The sequence below is a fragment of the Callithrix jacchus genome, chromosome 22 (assembly GCF_049354715.1).
Source record: "Callithrix jacchus isolate 240 chromosome 22, calJac240_pri, whole genome shotgun sequence".
NCBI classification, from domain to species: Eukaryota; Metazoa; Chordata; class Mammalia; order Primates; family Cebidae; genus Callithrix; species Callithrix jacchus.
The window spans coordinates 129,757-149,747 of record NC_133523.1 but is presented as its reverse complement, the minus strand read 5'-3'; the positions used below and the strand labels follow the sequence as shown (position 1 = coordinate 149,747).

The window sequence follows — 19,991 nt, the reverse complement described above, 5'->3', positions numbered from 1 at the left end:
CCTAGATAATATTTAGATTTTTTCGGTTCGGGTAAAATTAGAATTTCTGTGTTTTACATGAGAGAGCATATTGAGTTGGTGTATACACTACAAAACTGAGTAGATAAGGGAATTGTTTATTTTTTCTGACAGACTATATTCAGCGCAATTTTGCTTTTAACATTGGGGTGCCTAGATAATATTTAGATCTTTTTCGATTTGCTTAAATATAGAATTTCTGTATTTTACATGAGAGAGCATACTGAGTTGGTTTATGTACTCCAAAACCGAATAGAATAAAGCATTGTATAATTATTGTGACAGATTATATTCAGAGCAATTTTGTTTTTAACATTGGGTTGCCTAGATAATATTTAGATTTTTTTCGATTCACATAAAATTAGAATTTATGTATTTTACATGAGAGAGCATACAGAGTTGGTGTATATACTCCAAAACAGAGTAGAATAAGGCATTGTATATTTTTTCTAAGAGACTATATTCAGAGCCATTTTCTTTTAACTTTGGGGCATCTAGTTATTATTTAGATTTTTTTCGATTCACGTAAAATTGGAATTTCAATATTTTACATGAGAGAGCATATGGAGTTTGTGTATATACTCCAAAACAGAGTAGAATAGGGTATTGTATATTTTTTCTGACAGATTATATTCAGAGCAATTTTGTTTTAAACATTGGGGTGCCTAGATAATATTTAGATTATTTCGATTTGGGTAGAATTAGAATTTCTGTATTTTACATGAGAGAGAATATTGAGTTGGTGTATATATTACAAAACAGAGTAGAAAAGGGCATTGTATATTTTTTCTGACAGATTACATTCAGAGCAATTTTTCTTTTAACATTGTCGTGCCTAGATAATATTTAGATTTTTTCGATTCGCTTAAATATAGAATTTTTGTATTTTACATGAGAGAGCATATGGAGTTGGTGTATATACTCCAAAACAGAGTAGAATAGGGCATTGTATATTTTTTCTGACAGATTATATTCAGAGCAAGTTTGCTTTTAACATTGGGTTGCTTAGATAAGATTTAGATTTTTTCGATTCGCATAAATATAGAATTTCTGTATTTCACATGAGAGAGCATATGGGGTTGGTGTATATACTTTGAAATAGAGTAGAATAGGGCATTGTATATTTATTCTGACAGATTATATTCCGAGCGATTTTGTTTCTAACATTGCGGTGCCTAGATAATATTTAGATTTTGTTCGATTCGCTTAAATATAGAATATCTATATTTTACATGAGAGAGCATATGGAGTTGGTGTATATACTCCAAAACAGTGTAGAATAGGGCATTGTATATTTTTTCTGATGGATTATATTCAGAGCAATTTTTTTTAACACTGGGGTGCCTAGATAATATTTAGATTTTTTCGATTTGGGTAGAATTAGAATTTCTGTATTTTACATGAGAGAGCATATAGAGTTGGTTTATATACTACAAAACAGAGAAGTAAAGGGCTTTGTATATTTTATCTGACAGATTATATTAAGAGCAATTTTGCTTTTCACATTGGGGTGCCTTGATAATATCTAGAATTATTTCGATTCGCTTAAATATAGAATTTCTGTATTTTACTTGAGAGAGCATATTGAGTTGGTGTATATACTTCAAAACAGAGAAGAATAAGGCATTGAATATTTTTTCTAACAGACTATATTCAGAGCCATTTTCTTTTTACTTTGGGGAGCCTAGATATTATTTAGATCTTTTTTGATTCGCCTAAAATTAGACTTTCGGTATTTTACATGAGACAGCATATTGAGTTGGTCTATATACACCAAAACATAGTAGAAAAAAGCATTGTATATTTTTTCTGACAAATTTTATTCAGAGCAATTTTTCTTTTAACAATGGAGTGCCTAGATAATATTTAGATTTTTTTCGATTCGCTTGAATATAGAATATCTGTATTTTACATGAGAGTGCATATGAAGTTGATATATATACTTTAAAACAGAGTAGAATAGGGCATTGTATATTTTTTCTGCCAGATTATATTCGGAGCAATTTTGTTTTTAACATTGGGGTGCCTAGATAATATTTAGATTTTTTTCGATTCGCTTAAATATAGAATTTCTGTATTTTACATGAGAGAGCATATGGAGTTGGTGTATATACTCCAAAACAGAGTAGAATAGGGCATTAGATATTTTTTGTGACAAATTATATTCAGAGCAATTTTTTTTAACACTGGGGTGCCTAGATAATATTTAGATTATTTTCGATTCGGGTAAAATTAGAATTTCGGTATTGGACATGAGAGAGCATCCTGAGTTGGTGTTTATACTCCAAAACAAAGTTGAATAAGGCATTGTATATTTTATCTAAAAGACTATATTTAGAGCCATTTTCTATTAACTTTGGGGAGCCTAGATATTAATTGGATTTTTTTTGATTCACCTAAAATTAGAATTTTCGTATTTTACATGAGAGAGCAGGTTGAGTTGGTGTATATACACGAAAACAGAGTAGAAAAGAGCATTGTATATTTTTTCTGACAGATTATATTCAGAGCAATTTTGCTTTTAACATTGTGGTGCCTAGATAATATTTAGATTTATTTCGATTCGCTTAAATATAGAATTTCTGTATTTTACATGAGAGAGCATATTGATTTTGTGTATATACTGCAATATAGAGTAGAAAAGGGCATTGTATATTTTTTATGACAGATTATATTCAGAGCAGTGTTGTTTTTAACATTGGGGTGCCTAGATAATATTTAGATGTATTTCAATTAACATAAAATTAGAATTTCGGTATTTTACATGAGAGAGCATACTGAGTTGGTGTATATACTCCAAAACAGAGTAGAATAGGGCATTATATATTTTTTCTGACAGATTATATTCAGAGAAATTTTGTTTTTAACATTGACGTGCATACATAGTATTTAGATTTTTTCGATTCGGGTAAAATTAGAGTTTCTGTATTTTACATGAAAGAGCATATTGAGTTGGTTTATATAATACAAAACAGAGTAGAAAATGGCATTGTGTATTTTCTATGACAGATTTTATTCAGAGCAAATTTGGTTTTAACATAGGAGTGCCTAGATAATATTTAGATTTTTTTCGATTCGCTTAAATATACAATTTCTGTATTTTACATGAGAGAGCATATGGAGTTGGTGTATATACTCCAAAAAGGAGTAGAATAGGGCATTAGATATTTTCTGTGACAAATTATATTCAGAGCAATTTTTTTTAACACTGGGGGACCTAGATAATATTTAGATTATTTTTGATTCGGGTAAAATTAGAATTTCGGTATTTGACATGAGAGAGCATCCTGAGTTGGTGTATATACTCCAAAACGGAGTGGAATAAGGCATTGTATACTTTTTCTAAAAGACTATATTCAGACCCATTTTCTATTAACTTTGGGGAGCCTAGATATTATTTAGATTTTTTTTGATTCACCTAAAATTAGAATTTCCATATTTTACATTAGAGAGCATGTTGAGTTGGTGTATATTCACCAAAACAGAGTAGAAAAGAGCATTGTATATTTTTTCTGACAGATTATATTCAGAGCAATTTTTCTTTTAACATTGGGATACCTAGATAATATTTATATTTTTTCGAATCGGGTAGATTAGAATTTCTGTATTTTACATGACAGAGCATATTGAGTTGGTGTTTATACTACAGAACAGAATAGAAGAGGGCATTGTATATTTTTTTTGACATATTATATTTAGAACAATTTTGCTTTTAACATTGGGGTGCCTAGATAATATTTAGATTTTTTCGGTTCGGGTAAAATTAGAATTTCTGTATTTTACATGAGAGAGCATATTGAGTTGGTGTATACACTACAAAACAGAGTAGAAAAGGGCATTGTATATTTTTTCTCACAGATTATATTCAGATAAATTTTGCTTTTAACATTGGGGTGCCTCGATAATATTTAGATTTTTTTTGATTTGCTTAAATATAGAATTTCTGTATTTTACATGAGAGAGCATACTGAGTTGGTGTATGTACCCCAAAACTGAGTAGAATAGGGCATTGGATAATTATTGTGACAGATTATATTCAGAGCAATTTTGTTTTTAACATTGGGTTGCCTAGATAATATTTAGATTTTTTTCGATTCACGTAAAATTAGAATTTCTGTATTTTACATGAGAGAGCATACAGAGTTGGTGTATATACTCCAAAACAGCGTAGAATAAGGCATTGTATATTTTTTCTAACAGACTATATTCAGACCCATTTTCTTTAAACTTTGGGGCGGCTAGATATTATTTAGGTTTTTTTCGATTCACGTAAAATTAGAATTTCAATATTTTACATGAGAGAGCATATGGAGTTGGTGTATATACTCCAAAACAGAGTAGAATAGGGCATTGTATATTTTTTCTGACAGATTATATTCAGAGCGATTTTGTTTTTAACTTTGGGGTGCCTAGATAATATTTAGATTTTTTTTGATTCGCTTAAATATAGAATTTCTGTATTTTACATTAGAGAGAATGTGGAGTTGGTGTATATACTCCAAAACAGAGTAGAATAGGGCATTGTATATTTTTTCTGACAGATTATATTCAGAGCAATTTTCTTTAACACTGAGGTGCCTAGATAATATTTAGAGTTTTTCGATTCCAGTAAAATTAGAATTTCTGTATTTTACATGAGAGAGCATATTGAGTTGGTGTATATACTCCTAAACAGAGTAGAATAGGGGATTGAATATTTTTGTGACAGATTATATTCAGAGCAATTTTGTTTGTATCATTGGGTTGCCTACATAATATTTTGATTGTTTCGATTCAGGTAAAATTAGAATTTCGGTATTTTACATGAGAGACCATACTGAGTTGGTGTACATACTCCAAAACAGAGTAGAATAGGGCATTGTGTATTTTTTCTGAAAGATTATATTCAGAGCAATTTTGTTTTTAACATTGACGTGCCTACGTAATATTCAGATTTTTTCGATACTTATAAAATTAGAATTTCTGTATTTTACATGCCAGAGCATATTGAGTTGGTGTATATAGTACAAAACAGAGTAGAAAATGGCATTGTGTATTTTTTTTGACAGATTATATTCAGAGCAATTTTGCTTTTAACATTAAGGTGTCTAGATAATATTTAGATATTTTTCGATTTGCTTAAATATAGAATTTCTGTATTTTACATGAAAGAGCATATTGAGTTGGTGTATATAATACAAAACAGAGTAGAATAGATCATTGTACATTTTCTCTGACAGATTATATTCAGAGCAATTTTGTTTTTAACATTGGGTTGACTAAATAATATATAGATTTTTTTGATTCGGGTAAAATTAGAATTTCTGTATTTTACATGAGAGATCATACTGAGTTGGTGTATATACTCCAAAACAGAGTAGAATAAGGCATTGTATATTTTTTCTAACAGACTATATTCAGAGCCATTTTCTTTTAACTTTGGGGCGCCTAGATATTATTTATATTTTTTTCGATTCGCGTAAATTTAGAATTTCGGTATTTTACATGAGAGAGCATATTGAGTTGGTGTATATATTCAAAAACAGAGTAGAATAGGGCATTGTATATTATTTCTGACAGATTATATTCAGAGCAATTTTGTTTTTAACATTGGGTTGACTAAATAATATTCAGATATTTCGATTTGGGTAGTATTATAATTTCTGTATTTTACATGACAGAGCATATTGTGTTGCTCTATATACTACAAAACAGAGTAGAAAAGGCCATTGTACCTTTATTCTGACAGATTTATTTAAGAGCAATTTTGTTTTTAAATTGCAGTGCCTAGATAATATTTAGAAACTTATCGATTCACTTAAAATTAGAATTTCGGTATTTTACATGAGAGAGCATACTAAGTTGTTGTATATACTCCAAAACAGAGTAGAATAGGGCACTGTATATTTTTTCTGACAGATTATATTCAGAGCAATTTATTTTTTAACATTGGGGTGCCTTGATAATATTTATATTTTTTCGATTTGGGTAGAATTAGAATTTCTGTATTTTACATGAGAGAGCATATTGAGTTGGTGTATATACTACAAAACAGAGAAGTAAAGGGCATTGTATATTTTATCTGACAGATTATATTAATAGCAGTTTTGCTTTCAACATTGAGGTGCCTAGATAATATCTAGAATTTTTTCGATTCGCTTAAATATAGAATTTCTTTATTTTACATGAGAGAGCATATGGAGTTGGGTGTATATGCTTTAAAAGAGTGTAGAATATGGCATTGTATATATTTTCTGACAGATTATATTCAGGGCAATTTTGTTTTTAACATTGGGGTGCCTAGATAATATTTAGATTTCTTTTGATTCACGTAAAATTAGAATTTCTGTGATTTACGTGAGAGAGCATACTGAGTTGGTGTATATACTCCAAAAAAGAGTAGAATAAGGCATTGTAAATTTTATCTAACAGACTATATTCAGAGCCATTTTCTTTTAACTTTGGGGCCTTCAGATATTATTTAGATTTTTTTCGAATCGCGTAAAATTAGAATTTCGGTATTTTACATGAGAGAGCATATTGAGTTTGTGTATATACTCAAAAACAGAGTAGAATAGTGCATTGTATATTATTTCTGACAGATTATATTCAGAGCAATTTTGTTTTTAACATTGGTATCGGGGTCCGGCACGTCTGCCAGGGGACTACCGACCCGCGGGAGTCCCCAAGACCGCCAACGTAGATGTCTCGTTCAACCTGAGAGAGAGAGTGCGCGGAAAAGAAAGAATATAGAAAAGTAGAGTCTGGAGGGCTGCGTGAAGATTATGGCCAAAACGCAGCAAATTTATTTTTGTGGGTTACAGCTTTTATACCTTTTGTCTTGTTTACATTTACCTTATCTCAGCAGAAAGAAACAAAGGGGAAAACAGAAAGGAAACAAAAACTCCATAAAATAGATATCCGGGGCTTGATATCCTGCTCAGGAAGCAGTTTAAGGGGGCTAGTGGTAGTAGTTTACATTTCAATGATTTTACATTCCAAAGATACAATGGCACCCTTAAGGTGGCTGGTTAAACCTGTTTTGCATCAGGAGCTAAAACAAAGGCTTGGGTCCAGGGAAAATATGGGTAGAGGTCTCTGCTCCTCTTAGACATTTCAATTGCAGCAAGTTTATTGCTTACACAGAGACTGAAGGGGGACATGGAAGCAGACAGCACAATGTCCTCATAAACTGCAGGCCTTTGCTTTGCATCCTGTTGTTGCTTTTAGTGAGTCAGCTTACGGCCCTGTCTCACTCGACAGCCCTCGAGGTGAGGAAATGCAGTACAGGTCCAGCAGCCAAACTGGGACGAGTCAACTGTCTCGAGCTTTTGGCGCGAACACCACATCTCCCGTTTTTTTACTTTGCAAATGAAGTGTAAACAGCTTCAGTTGCATCTCTCGGAGGGTGGAGAACACAAGATGGAAGACACATGGCAGGCACAACATCAAGCATTACTATTATTAATATGTAGGGTGTAGTACATTGAAACAGACCACACAGGAATTTCATGTCCAAGCAGCAGTCAGTGGCAGCTGTCACCTTCACTAGGAAGACAAGCTAGATTTACAGCATTGTGGGGTAATTCTCAAAAGCCTCAGGAGGGATTGCCGGCTGGGCACATCCCTGGTGTATGCTGGCCTTACTGCGGCTGTGCCTGTCTTAGGTTGTCCTTCCCTGAGGATCTTACCCGTCATTAACTAACCAGCCATCCCTTCAGGTCCAGCATCATAGTCAATATTATCTTTAGAGGCTAATGGCCTTGCAAGTGATATTAGATTATATGTCACTGAGGAGCACATACACCCACATTTCTTCAGCTTGAGCCCGCCACCTCTGCTAGGACTGACATTCTGTGTGCCTCTTTTTTGTACAAACACCTCAAATGTTAGCTAACGCCTATTTTACTGTCTAACTTTAAATGATGCAGTTTAGCTTCTAACTTGTCATCAATAGACATTTGAGATCCCATAGCAATAGAAACATTTTTGGCTAAATGATTTGCATATACAGCAGTATTAATGGATTTTGAAAGACTAACAGCAGCTGTAGCTGTAGAAGTTATCACAGACACAATGGCTATAATTGCCGACGTAGAATCACAAGAAAAAATGGCTAGCATGGCTAAAAATAGAGTAACCGGATTAAGAGAATGTCCTTGCTGACGAACAATGTGTGACGCATCAGCCACTAGGTGTCACATCTGGGTCCAGGTCGGGACTGGAACCTTTTGAGGAGGTGTCAGCTGGTGCCACTGGCGATGGACACGGCGGGATGTCGTCTTCTGTAGGCGTAGACATCGGATTCTCAGGGGAAGGGAGTTCGGTGAAGTCATCTGAGGGCTCGGCTGACGAGGAGATGTCAGTTGAGGAAGAGGGCTGGTCACTGGCCTTAGAGAGGACTGTCTTCTTCGGGGCATGCTTGACGTGTCGCTCAGGCACCCAGATAGGTGAGGGGGCAGACCTAGGAAAAACACATACGTGACCTCTGCCCCAAACTAATACAGGGTCAGGGCCATTCCATTGATTAGAAAGTAAATCTCTCCATAACACCATAGGCGTGGCTGAGCCCTTTGGGTGCCAGAAACGATCAGCTGCTGAGTGACCTTCTGCATCAAGGGTTAAAAAATTTAGAACATAAAGAGCATGTCGAAGTACATCATGTGGAGACTTGTAAAAGGAAGGAGGTGAATTATTTAGTTTAAGTAATAAAGTTTTAAGGGTGGCATGAGCACGTTCAACAATTCCCTGTCCTTGAGGATTATAGGGAATTCCTGTTTTATGAATCACCTGAAATTGAGAACAAAAGGTTTGGAATGAAGAGCTGGTGTAAGCTGGAGCATTATCAGTCTTTACAATTTTTGGTGCACCTAGGTTGGAGAACACGCGTAGACAATGAGCAGTCACGTCTTTGACTGCCTCTCCTGTATGGGCTGAAGCTATTATGAAATGAGAAAAAGTGTCGATAGTTACATGCACATATTTTAAACGACCAAAAGAAGCAATATGGGTGACATCCATCTGAAAGATGTGGCCAGGTTGTAGACCACGAGGGTTTACTCCGGTATGTGTGGGTTGAGGTAAATGAGTCACACAAGCAGGGCACTGCTTAACAATGGCACGAGCTTGTTCTCTGGTGATCTGAAACTGCAGTATCAGGCTACGGGAGCCCTGGTGGTGCAGGGCATGGGACATCTCAGCCTGTCTTAGAGGAGAAAGGGCAGAAGCGATTACTGGGCGTGTGAGAGCATCAGCATTCCTGTTGCCTGCAGAGAGAGGACCGGGTAAATCAGTATGTGCACGAATGTGACCAATAAAGAATTGATGAGTCCACTTGCGGATAGTCTGCTGTAAAGGAAGAAGTAGGTGTATTATAGCAGAACTGTCAGAAAATGACAAGGGTGCTGTCTCTAGCAGATTGATCAGGTTAACTACATATTGACTGTCAGAGTATATATTAACTGATTGACCACAGGTGGAGAGCACATGTTGAACAGCAAGCAATTCTACCCTTTGGGCGGAAGTTTCAGGTGTCTGGAAAGAAAAGGGAACATCATCAATTTGTCCAGCAGCAAGTCCGTTTGAGGAACCGTCTGTGAATGCCAAAGCGGCCTGAGAAATTGGCTGCAAAGAACATGTCTTGGGGAAAATAAGATTACATCTGGAATTAAAATGCAGTATTTTGTCTTTGGGATAGTGGCAGGAAAGCTGCCCTGTGAAATTTGCAAGAGCTAATTGCCATGAGTCAGAAAATGACCACAACCAAGGTTGTTCTTGGGCGGTGTAAGGAACAATCACAATAGGTGGGTCAGAGCCAAAGAGAGTGAGTGCCCTGAGGCGGCCTTTGGCGATTAGCATAGATACTAAATCGTGATAAGGAGTGGCAATACGAGGCCGGCTGGCAGACAGGTGGAGCCACTCTAAGATTCCTTTTTGCCAGAAAAGACCTGTGGGGGTGTAAGAGGTGCATAAAATGCATAAACACCAAGACACTCCAGTAGTGACACGGTTTAGTTTTTGTTCTGAGAGAGCATCTTGCACCAATTGCAAGGCATGTCTAGCTTCATTAGTAAGTATCCGGGGAGACTTTGGGTCTGCGGGGCCTCTGAGCATATCAAAAAGAGGCTTAAGCTGACAAGTAGTTAATTTAAGACTAGGCCTGATCCAGTTAATGTCTCCCAAAAACTTTTGGAGATCATTCAGCGTAATGAGATGGGCAGTTGATAAGACAGGAGTCTTATAGGACACTTGATTGGAGTCAATGAGGCGACCCAAATAATGGAAAGGAGTTACCTTTTGGACTTTTTCAGGAGATATAACTAAGTTTGAATTTGTAAGGAGGTCGCTTAAATCCCGAAAGGCTTCCTGTAGGAGGCCAGGGGAAGGAGCCGCCAAAAGGAGATCATCCGTATAATGTAACAAAAGGACATCCGGATAGCGCTCACGGACGGGTGCAATTACCTGAGCAACAAATTTCTGACACAAGGTGGGGCTGTTCGCCATACCTTGAGGAAGAACCGTCCACTCATAGCGCTCAAAAGGCCTGTCAAAATTGGTTGCAGGAACACTGAAGGCAAACCTGCAGCAATCTTGAGGTGCCAAGGGGATGGAAAAGAAGCAATCTTTCAAATCAATGACTAGTAATTCCCAATTTTGAGGAACAACAACAGGCGAAGGGAGACCAGGTTGCAGTGGTCCCATGATTTCCATAATTTCATTCACTTTCCTAAGGTCTTGTAAAAGTCTCCATTTACCAGATTTCTTTCTAATGACAAAAATAGGAGTATTCCATGGACTGGCAAGTAGTATTAGCATTTTCATAGGCCAATTGTTTCGTAAATAATTGAGCTGACTCGCTATCTCCAAATTGCTGTTTGACTGCCTGCATTAATCGAGAGATAAAATTTTGGTAGGGTTCCTCATTTCCCTGTTTAATTTTGGTAATTTCATCAGTAAATTCTCCATGAGTGGGAAGCTTTCTCCAGGCACGCAAAGCTAAAGCGTTTACCTGCCCAAATGCTGCTTCTGGGAGGGCAACTTGTGCCTGAACACTTTCATAATCACCTGTACCTTTTAACATCGGTAAATTAACTCCCACTCTTTGTCTCTCATTCTTTTCCACCAACTCAAAAGCGGCATCATCATAATAAGCTTTCCACAATAAGTAGTCACCACCTGAAAGGCAGGCATTGGCGATGCGATGCCAATCTGCAGGAGTCATGGCCTGAGTACCAAAATTTTCGAGTAAAGAGAGAGTATAAGGTGCAGTGGGTCCATAATTAGTCACTGCCTCCTTGAAATCTTTCATGAATTTTGGTGGAATAGGTTCATAATGGCGAACAATCTCGCCGTTTTGATTGGTCACCTCTATAACAGGACAGACGAGGTGAAGGTCAGAATCGGGAAATCCCTGTTTCATAGACTCAAAGGCATAAGTAGTTGCAAGGATAGGTTCTCGTGGCATAGAGCACACCACAGGCTTAGAGGAAAGCGTAGTAACAACAGGGAAAGCTTGAGGTTTGGAAAGCGAAGCCAGAAGCCTGGATAATTCCTCGAGGGTAGAAATTGAGGGCACAGCTGAAGCCCTTACCTGCGCACTCTCTGAAGCGCTGATTTCTGCTCCGGCTCTGATCTTTTCGTCCGAAGCTCCCCCATTTCTGGCTTCAGGTCCGACTCCAAGAGCGGAATCGGGCTCGTTTAGAGGATTGCAAGGTGGTAAATTACCGCCGCCCCCTCCACCATCAGGGTTAGATTTGCTAGAGAAAGAAGAGGAACTAGAAGCAAGAGAAACACCAGGGGAGCAGTGAGGCAGGCAGATAGCCTGGCGCAGGTGAGGCCAGACCGAGAGAAGCAATTCTGCCTGCGGAGAAAATTGATGAGCGGCGGCATATTCCTCAATCTTAGTTCCTATTTTACTCCACGTCGATTCATCTAACGATCCCTCCTCAGGGACCCACGGACACAATACATAAACAATCTCTAAAAACTTAGAAACATGTTTCTTTTTTACATCAACACCTCTCTTTCTTAACATTTGATGTAATAATTTCGTGAACATTAACTTATTTTTGGACTCAGACTGCCCCATTTTACTCCAGATGAATTTTGAGTCCAGAACTACAAGAACCGCGGCTTTACCTTGTCTCCTCTGATTGGGGGTGCGTCACTGTACCTCTCGTACTCAGGTCCCTGTTCCCAGGTGCCAGATTCACCTCTCGTACTCAGGTCCCTGTTCCAAGGCGCCAGATGTCGGGGTCCGGCACGTCTGCCGGGGGACTACCGACCCGCGGGAGTCCCCGAGACCGCCAACGTAGATGTCTCGTTCAACCTGAGAGAGAGAGTGCGCGGAAAAGAAAGAATATAGAAAAGTAGAGTCTGGAGGGCTGCGTGAAGATTATGGCCAAAACGCAGCAAATTTATTTTTGTGGGTTACAGCTTTTATACCTTTTGTCTTGTTTACATTTACCTTATCTCAGCAGAAAGAAACAAAGGGGAAAACAGAAAGGAAACAAAAACTCCATAAAATAGATATCCGGGGCTTGATATCCTGCTCAGGAAGCAGTTTAAGGGGGCTAGTGGTAGTAGTTTACATTTCAATGATTTTACATTCCAAAGATACAATGGCACCCTTAAGGTGGCTGGTTAAACCTGTTTTGCATCAGGAGCTAAAACAAAGGCTTGGGTCCAGGGAAAATATGGGTAGAGGTCTCTGCTCCTCTTAGACATTTCAATTGCAGCAAGTTTATTGCTTACACAGAGACTGAAGGGGGACATGGAAGCAGACAGCACAATGTCCTCATAAACTGCAGGCCTTTGCTTTGCATCCTGTTGTTGCTTTTAGTGAGTCAGCTTACGGCCCTGTCTCACTCGACAGCCCTCGAGGTGAGGAAATGCAGTACAGGTCCAGCAGCCAAACTGGGACGAATCAACTGTCTCGAGCTTTTGGCGCGAACACCACACATTGGGTTGACTAAATAATATTTAGATTTTTCGATTTGGGTAGAATTATAATTTCTGTATTTTAAATGACAGAGCATACTCTGTTGGTGTATATACAACAAAACAGTGTAGAAAAGGGCATTGTACCTTTTTTCTGACAGATTTTTTTCAGAGCAATTTTGTTTTTAACATTGCGGTGCCTAGATAATATTTAGATTTCTTTCGATTCACGTAAAATTATAATTTATGTGATTTACATGAGAGAGCATACTGAGTTGGTGTATATACTCCAGAAAAGAGTAGAATAAGGCATTGTATATATTTTCTAACAGACTATATTCAGAGCCATTTTCTTTTAAGTTTGGGGCGCCTAGATATTATTTAGATTTCTTTTGATTCACTTAAAATTAGAATTTCGGTATTTTATGTGAGAGAGCATATTGAGTTGGTGTATATACTCCAAAACAGAGTAGAAAAGGGCATTGTATATTTTTTCTGACAGATTATATTCAGAGCAATTTTGCTTTTAACATTGGGGTGCCTAGAAAATATTTACATTTTTTTCGATTCGAGTAGAATTAGAATTTCTGTATTTTACATGACAGAGCATATTGAGTTGGTGTTTATACTACAAAACAGAATAGAAGAGGGCATTGTATATTTTTTCTGACAGATTATATTCAGAGCAAGTTTGCTGTTAACATTGGGGTGCCTAGATAATATTTACATTTTTTTCGATTCACATAAATAAAGAATTTCTGTATTTTACATGAGAGAGCATATGGAGTTGGTGTATATACTCCAAAACAGAGTAGAATAAGGCATTGTATATTTTTTCTTACAGACTATATTCAGAGCTATTTTCTTTTTTTTTTTTATTTTTTTATTTTTTATTGGATTATAGGTTTTGGGGTACATGAGCAGAGCATGCAAGACAGTTGCGTAGGTACACACATGGCAGTGTGCTTTGCTTTTCTTCTCCCCTTCACCCACATTTGGCATTTCTCCCCAGGCTATCCCTCCCCACCTCCCCCTCCCTCTGGCCCTCCCCTTTTGCCCCCAATAGACCCCAGTGTTTAGTACTCCCCTTTCTGTGTCCATGTGTTCTCATTTTTCATCACCCACCTATGAGTGAGAATATGCGGTGATTCATTTTCTGTTTTTGTGTCAGTTTGCTGAGGATGATGTTCTCCAGATTCATCCATGTTCCTACAAATGACACGAACTCATCATTTCTGATTGCTGCATAATATTCCATGGTGTATATGTGCCACATTTTTCCAATCCGGTCTATTATCAATGGGCATTTGGGTTGATTCCAGGTCTTTGCTATTGTAAACAGTGCTGCAATGAACATTCGTGTACATGTGTCCTTATAGTAGAACAAATTATAGTCTTTTGGATATATACGCAGTAATGGGATTACTGGGTCAAATGGAATTTCTATTTCTAAGGCCTTGAGGAATCGCCACACCGTCTTCCACAATGGTTGAACTAATTTACACTCCCACCAACAGTGTAAAAGTGTTCCTTTTTCTCCACATCCTCTCCAGCATCTGTTGTCTCCAGATTTTTTAATGATCGCCATTCTAACTGGCGTGAGATGGTATCTCAATGTGGTTTTGATTTGCATCTCTCTGATGACCAGTGACGATGAGCACTTTTTCATATGATTGTTGGCCTCATATATGTCTTCTTTCGTAAAGTATCTGTTCATATCCTTTGCCCACTTTTGAATGGGCTTGTTTGTTTTTTTCCTGTAAATCTGTTTGAGTTCTTTGTAAATTCTGGATATCAGCCCTTTGTCAGATGGGTAGACTGCGAAAATTTTTTCCCATTCTGTTGGTTGCCGATCCACTCTAGTGACTGTTTCTTTTGCCGTGCAGAAGCTGTGGAGTTTCATTAGGTCCCATTTGTCTATTTTGGCTTTTGTTGCCAATGCTTTTGGTGTTTTGTTCATGAAGTCCTTGCCTACTCCTATGTCCTGGATAGTTTTGCCTAGATTTCCTTCTAGGGTTTTTATGGTGCCAGGTCTTATGTTTAAGTCTTTAATCCATCTGGAGTTAATTTTAGTGTAAGGTGTCAGGAAGGGGTCCAGTTTCTGCTTTCTGCACATGGCTGGCCAGTTTTCCCAACACCATTTGTTAAACATGGAATCCTTTCCCCATTGCTTGTTTTTGTCAGGTTTATCAAAGATTGTATAGTTGTATGTATGTTGTGTTGCCTCCGGTGCCTCTGTTCTGTTCCATTGGTCTATATCTCTGTTTTGGTACCAGTACCATGCTGTTTTGATTACTGTAGCCTTGTAGCATAGTTTGAAATCTGGTAGTGTGATGCCCCCCGCTGTGTTCTTTTTGCAGAGCCATTTTCTTTACCTTTGGGGCACCTAGTTATTCTTTAGGTTTTTTTCCATTCACGTAAAATTAGAATTTCAGTATTTTACATGAGAGAGCATATGGAGTTGGTGTATATACTCCAAAACAGAGTAGAATAGGGCATTATATATTATTTCTGACAGATTATATTCAGAGAAATTTTGCTTTTAACCTTCGGGTGCCTAGATAATATTTAGATTTTTTCGATTCGCTTAAATATAGAATTTCTGTATTTTATATGAGAGAGCATATGAAGTTGGTGTATGTACTCCAAAACAGAGTAGAATAGGGCATTGTATATTTTTTCTGACAGATTATATTCAGAGCAAGTTTATTTTTAACATTGGGGTGCCTAGATAATATTTAGATTTTTTTGATTTGGATAAAATTAGAGTTTTGTTATTTTACATGTGAGAGCATACTGAGTTGGTGTATATACTCCAAAACAGAGTAGAATCAGGCATTGTGTATATTTTTTAACAGACTATATTCAGAGACATTTTCTTTTAACTTTGGAGTGCCTAGATATTATTTAGATTTTTTTCGATTCACGTAAATTTCGAATTTCTGTATTTTACCTGAGAGAGCATATTGAGGTGGTGTATATACTACAAAAGAGAGTAGAAAAGGGCATTTTATATTTTTTCTGTCAGATTATATTCAGAGCAATATTGCTTTTAACACTGGGTTGCCTAGAAAATATTTAGATTTTTTCGATTCTGGTAAAATTCGAATTTCGGTATTTTTCATGAGAAGACATATTGAGTTGGTGTATATACTTTAAAAAAGAGTAGAAAAGGGCATTGTATATTTTATCTGACAGATTATATTCAGAGCAATTTTGCTTTTAACACTGGGGTGCCTAGATAATATTTAGATTTTTTTGATTCAGGTAAAATTAGAATTTTGGTATTTTACATGTGAGAGCATACTGAGTTGGTGTATATACTCCAAAACAGAGTAGAATAAGGCATTGTATATTTTTTCTAACAGACTATATTCAGAGCCATTTGCTTTTAACTTTGGGGTGCCTAGATATTATTTCTCTTTTTCTCAATTCACGTAAAATTATAATTTTGGTATTTTACATGAGATCGCATATTGAGTTGCTGCATATACTCCAAAACAGAGTAGAAAAGGGCATTGTATATTTTTTCTGACAGATTATATTCAGAGCAATTTTGCTTTTAACTTTGAGGTGCCTAGATAATATTTAGATTTTTTTAGATTCACGTAAATTTAGAATTTTCCTATTTTACATGAGAGAGCATACTGAGTTGGTGTATATACACCAAAACAGAATATAATAAGGCATTGTATATTTTTTCTAACAGATTATATTCGGAGCAACTTTGTTTTTAACTTTGGGGTGCCTAGATAATATTTATATTTTTTTCAATTTGCTTAAATATAGAATTTCTGTATTTTACATGAGAGTGCATATGGAGTTGGTGTATACGCTCCAAAAAAGAGTAGAATAGGGCATTGTATATTTTTTCTGACAGATGATATTCAGAGCAATTTTGTTTTTAACATTGCAGTGCCTAGATAATATTTAGAGTTTTTCGATTCTGGTGAAAATAGAATTTTTGTATTTTACATGAGAGAGCATACTGCGTTGCTGTATATACTCCAAAACAAAGTAGAATAAGTCATTGTATATTTTTTCTAACAGAATATATTCAGAGACATTTTCTTTTAACTTGGGACGTCTAGATGTTATTTACATTTTTTTTGATTCGTGTAAATTTAGAATTTCGGTATTTTACATGAGGGAACATACTGAGTTAGTGTATATACTGTAAAACACAGTAGAATAAAATATTGCATATTTTTTTTAACAGACTATATTCAGAGCCATTTTCTTTTAACTTTGGGGCGCGTAGATATTATTTACATTTTTTTCGGTTCACGTAAATTTCGAATTTCTGTATTTTACGTGAGAGAGCATATTGAGGTGGTGTATATACTACAATAGAGAGTAGAAAAGAACATTTTATATTTTTTCTGTCACATTATATTCAGAGCAATATTGCTTTTAACATTGGGTTGCCTAGAAAATATTTAGATTTTTTCGATTCGGGTAAAATTAGAATTTCGGTATTTTTCATGAGAGGGAATATTGAGTTGGTGTATATACTCCAAAAAAGAGTAGAAAAGGGCATTCTATATTTTATCTGACAGATTATATTCAGAGCAGTTTTGCTTTTAACATTGGGGTGCCTAGATAATATTTAGATTTTTTTCGATTCACTTAAATATAGAATTTCTGTATTTTATATGAGAGAGCATATTGCGTTGCTGTATATACTCCAATACAGAGTAGAATAGGGTATTGTATATTTTTTCTGACAGTTTATATTCAGAGCAATTTTGTTTTTAACATTGGGGTGCCTAGATAATACTTATATTTTCTTTGAATCGCTTAAATATAGAATTTCTGTATTTTACATTAGAGAGCAAATAGAGTTGGTTTATATAGTCCAAAACAGAGTAGAATAGGGCATTGTATATTTTGTCAGACAGATTATATTCAGAGAAATTTTGTTTTTAACATTGGGGTGCCTAGATAATATTTAGATTTTTTCGATTCGGGTAAAATTAGAATTTCGGTATTTTACATGAGAGAGCATACCGAGTTTGTGTATATAATCCAAAACAGATTAGAATGAGGCATTGTATATTTTTTCTAACAGACTATATTCAGAGCCATTTTCTTTTAACTTTGGGGTGCCTACATATTATTTATATTTCTTTCAATTCGCGTAGATTTAGAATTACGATATTTTACATGAGAGCCAATATTGAGTTGCTGCATATACTCCCAAACAGAGTAGAAAAGGGCATTGTATATTTTTTTAGACAGATTATATTCAGAGCAATTTTGCTTTTAACTTTGGGGTGCCTAGATAATATTTAGATTTTTTTAGATCCACGTAAATTTAGAATTTCTCTATTTTACATGAGAGAGCATACTGAGTTGGTTTATATACACCAAAAAAAAGTAGAATAAGGCATTGTATATTTTTTCTGACAGATTATATTCACAGCAATTTTGTTTTAACATTGGAGTGCCTAGATCATATTTAGATTTTTTCAATTCGGGTAAAATTAGAATTTTGGTATTTTACATGTGAGAGCATACTGAGTTGGTGTATATACTCCAAAACAGAGTAGAATAAGGCATTGTATATTTTTTCTAACAGACTATATTCAGAGCCATTTTCTTTTAACTTTGGGGCGTCTAGATGTTATTTACATTTTTTTCGATTCGCGTAGATTTAGAATTTCGGTATTTTACCTGACGGAGCATACTGAGTTGTTGTATATACTGTAACACAGAGTAGAATAAGGTATTGTATATTTTTTTTAACAAACTATATTCAGAGCCATTTTCTTTTAACTTTCAGTCGCATAGATATTATTTAGATTTCATTCGATTCGCGTAAAATTAGAATTTCGGTATTTTACATGAGAGAGCATATTGCGTTAGTGTATATACACCAAAACAGAGTAGAAAAGGCCATTGGATATTTTTTCTGACAGATTATATTCGGAGCAATTTTGCTTTTAACATTGGATTGCCTAGATAATATTTAGATTTTTCTCTATTAGCTTAAATATAGAATTTCTGTATTTTACATGAGAGAGCATATGGAGTTGTTGTATATACTCCAAAACAGAATAGAATAGGGCATTGTATATTTTTTCTGACAGATTATATTCAGAGAAATTTTGCTTTTAACTTTGGGGTGCCTAGATAATATTTAGATTTTTTTAGATCCACGTAAATTTAGAATTTCTCTATTTTACATGAGAGAGCATACTGAGTTGGTTTATATACACCAAAAAAAAGTGGAACAGGGCATTGTATATTTTTTCTGACAGATAATATTCAGAGAAATTTTGTTTTTAACACTGGGGTGCCTAGATCATATTTAGATTTTTTCAATTCAGGTAAAATTAGAATTTCGGTATTTTAAATGGGAGAGCATACTGAGTTGGGGTATATACTCCAAAACAGAGTAGAATAAGGCATTGTTTTTTTATCTTACAGACTATATTCAGAGGCATTTCCTTTTAACTTTGGGGTGCCTAGATATTATTTATATTTTTTTCAATTCGCATAAAATTAGAATTTCTGTATTTTACATGAGAGCGCATATTGAGTTGCTGGATATTCTCCAAAACAGAATAGAAAAGGGCATTGTATATTTTTTCTGACAGATTTTATTCAGAGCAATTTTGCTTTTAACCTTGGGGTGCCTAGATAATATTTAGATGTTTTTCGATTCACTTAAATATAGAATTTCTGTATATTACATGGGAGAGCATATTGAGTTGGTGTATATACTCCAAAGCAGAGTAGAATGGGGAATTGTATATTTTTTTATGACAGATTATATTCAGAGCAATTTTGCTTTTAACATTTGGGTGCCTAGATAATATTTAGATCTCTTTCGATTCGCTTAAATATAGAATTTCTGTATTTTATATTAGAGAGCATATGGAGTTGGTGTATATACTCCAAAACAGAGTAGAATAGGTCATTGTATATTTTTTCTGACAGATTATATTCAGAGCAGTTTTTTTTTTAACATTGGGGTTCTTTGATAATATTTAGATATTTTCGATTTGGGTAAAATTAGAATTTTTGTATTTTACATGAAAGAGCATATT

At 35.5% G+C, this 19,991-nt stretch overlaps 1 protein-coding gene across 1 annotated transcript; it reads right to left on the bottom strand.

Moving 5' to 3' along the window:
• Window positions 1-6,760: 6,760 nt before the first annotated feature.
• On the bottom strand, window positions 6,761-11,893 carry LOC144580896 (uncharacterized). The gene is made up of 2 exons (XM_078361277.1): window positions 11,588-11,893; window positions 6,761-8,461 (listed from the first exon to the last, which is right to left on the bottom strand). The coding sequence occupies exons 1-2, from the start codon at window positions 11,650-11,652 to the stop codon at window positions 8,182-8,184; spliced, it is 345 nt and encodes a 114-aa protein (XP_078217403.1). The 5' UTR covers window positions 11,653-11,893; the 3' UTR covers window positions 6,761-8,181.
• Window positions 11,894-19,991: the final 8,098 nt, after the last annotated feature.

What these genes read in the sequence shown, in the direction of transcription:
- LOC144580896 (XM_078361277.1), bottom strand. Translation starts at nt 11,652, where the DNA reads ATGGGGGAGCTTCGGACGAAAAGATCAGAGCCGGAGCAGAAATCAGCG. An exon ending in GCGCTTCAGAGAGTGCGCAG is followed by an intron (nt 8,462 to 11,587) that starts GTAAGGGCTTCA and finishes TGTTTTTCCTAG; the next exon opens with GTCTGCCCCCTCACCTATCT.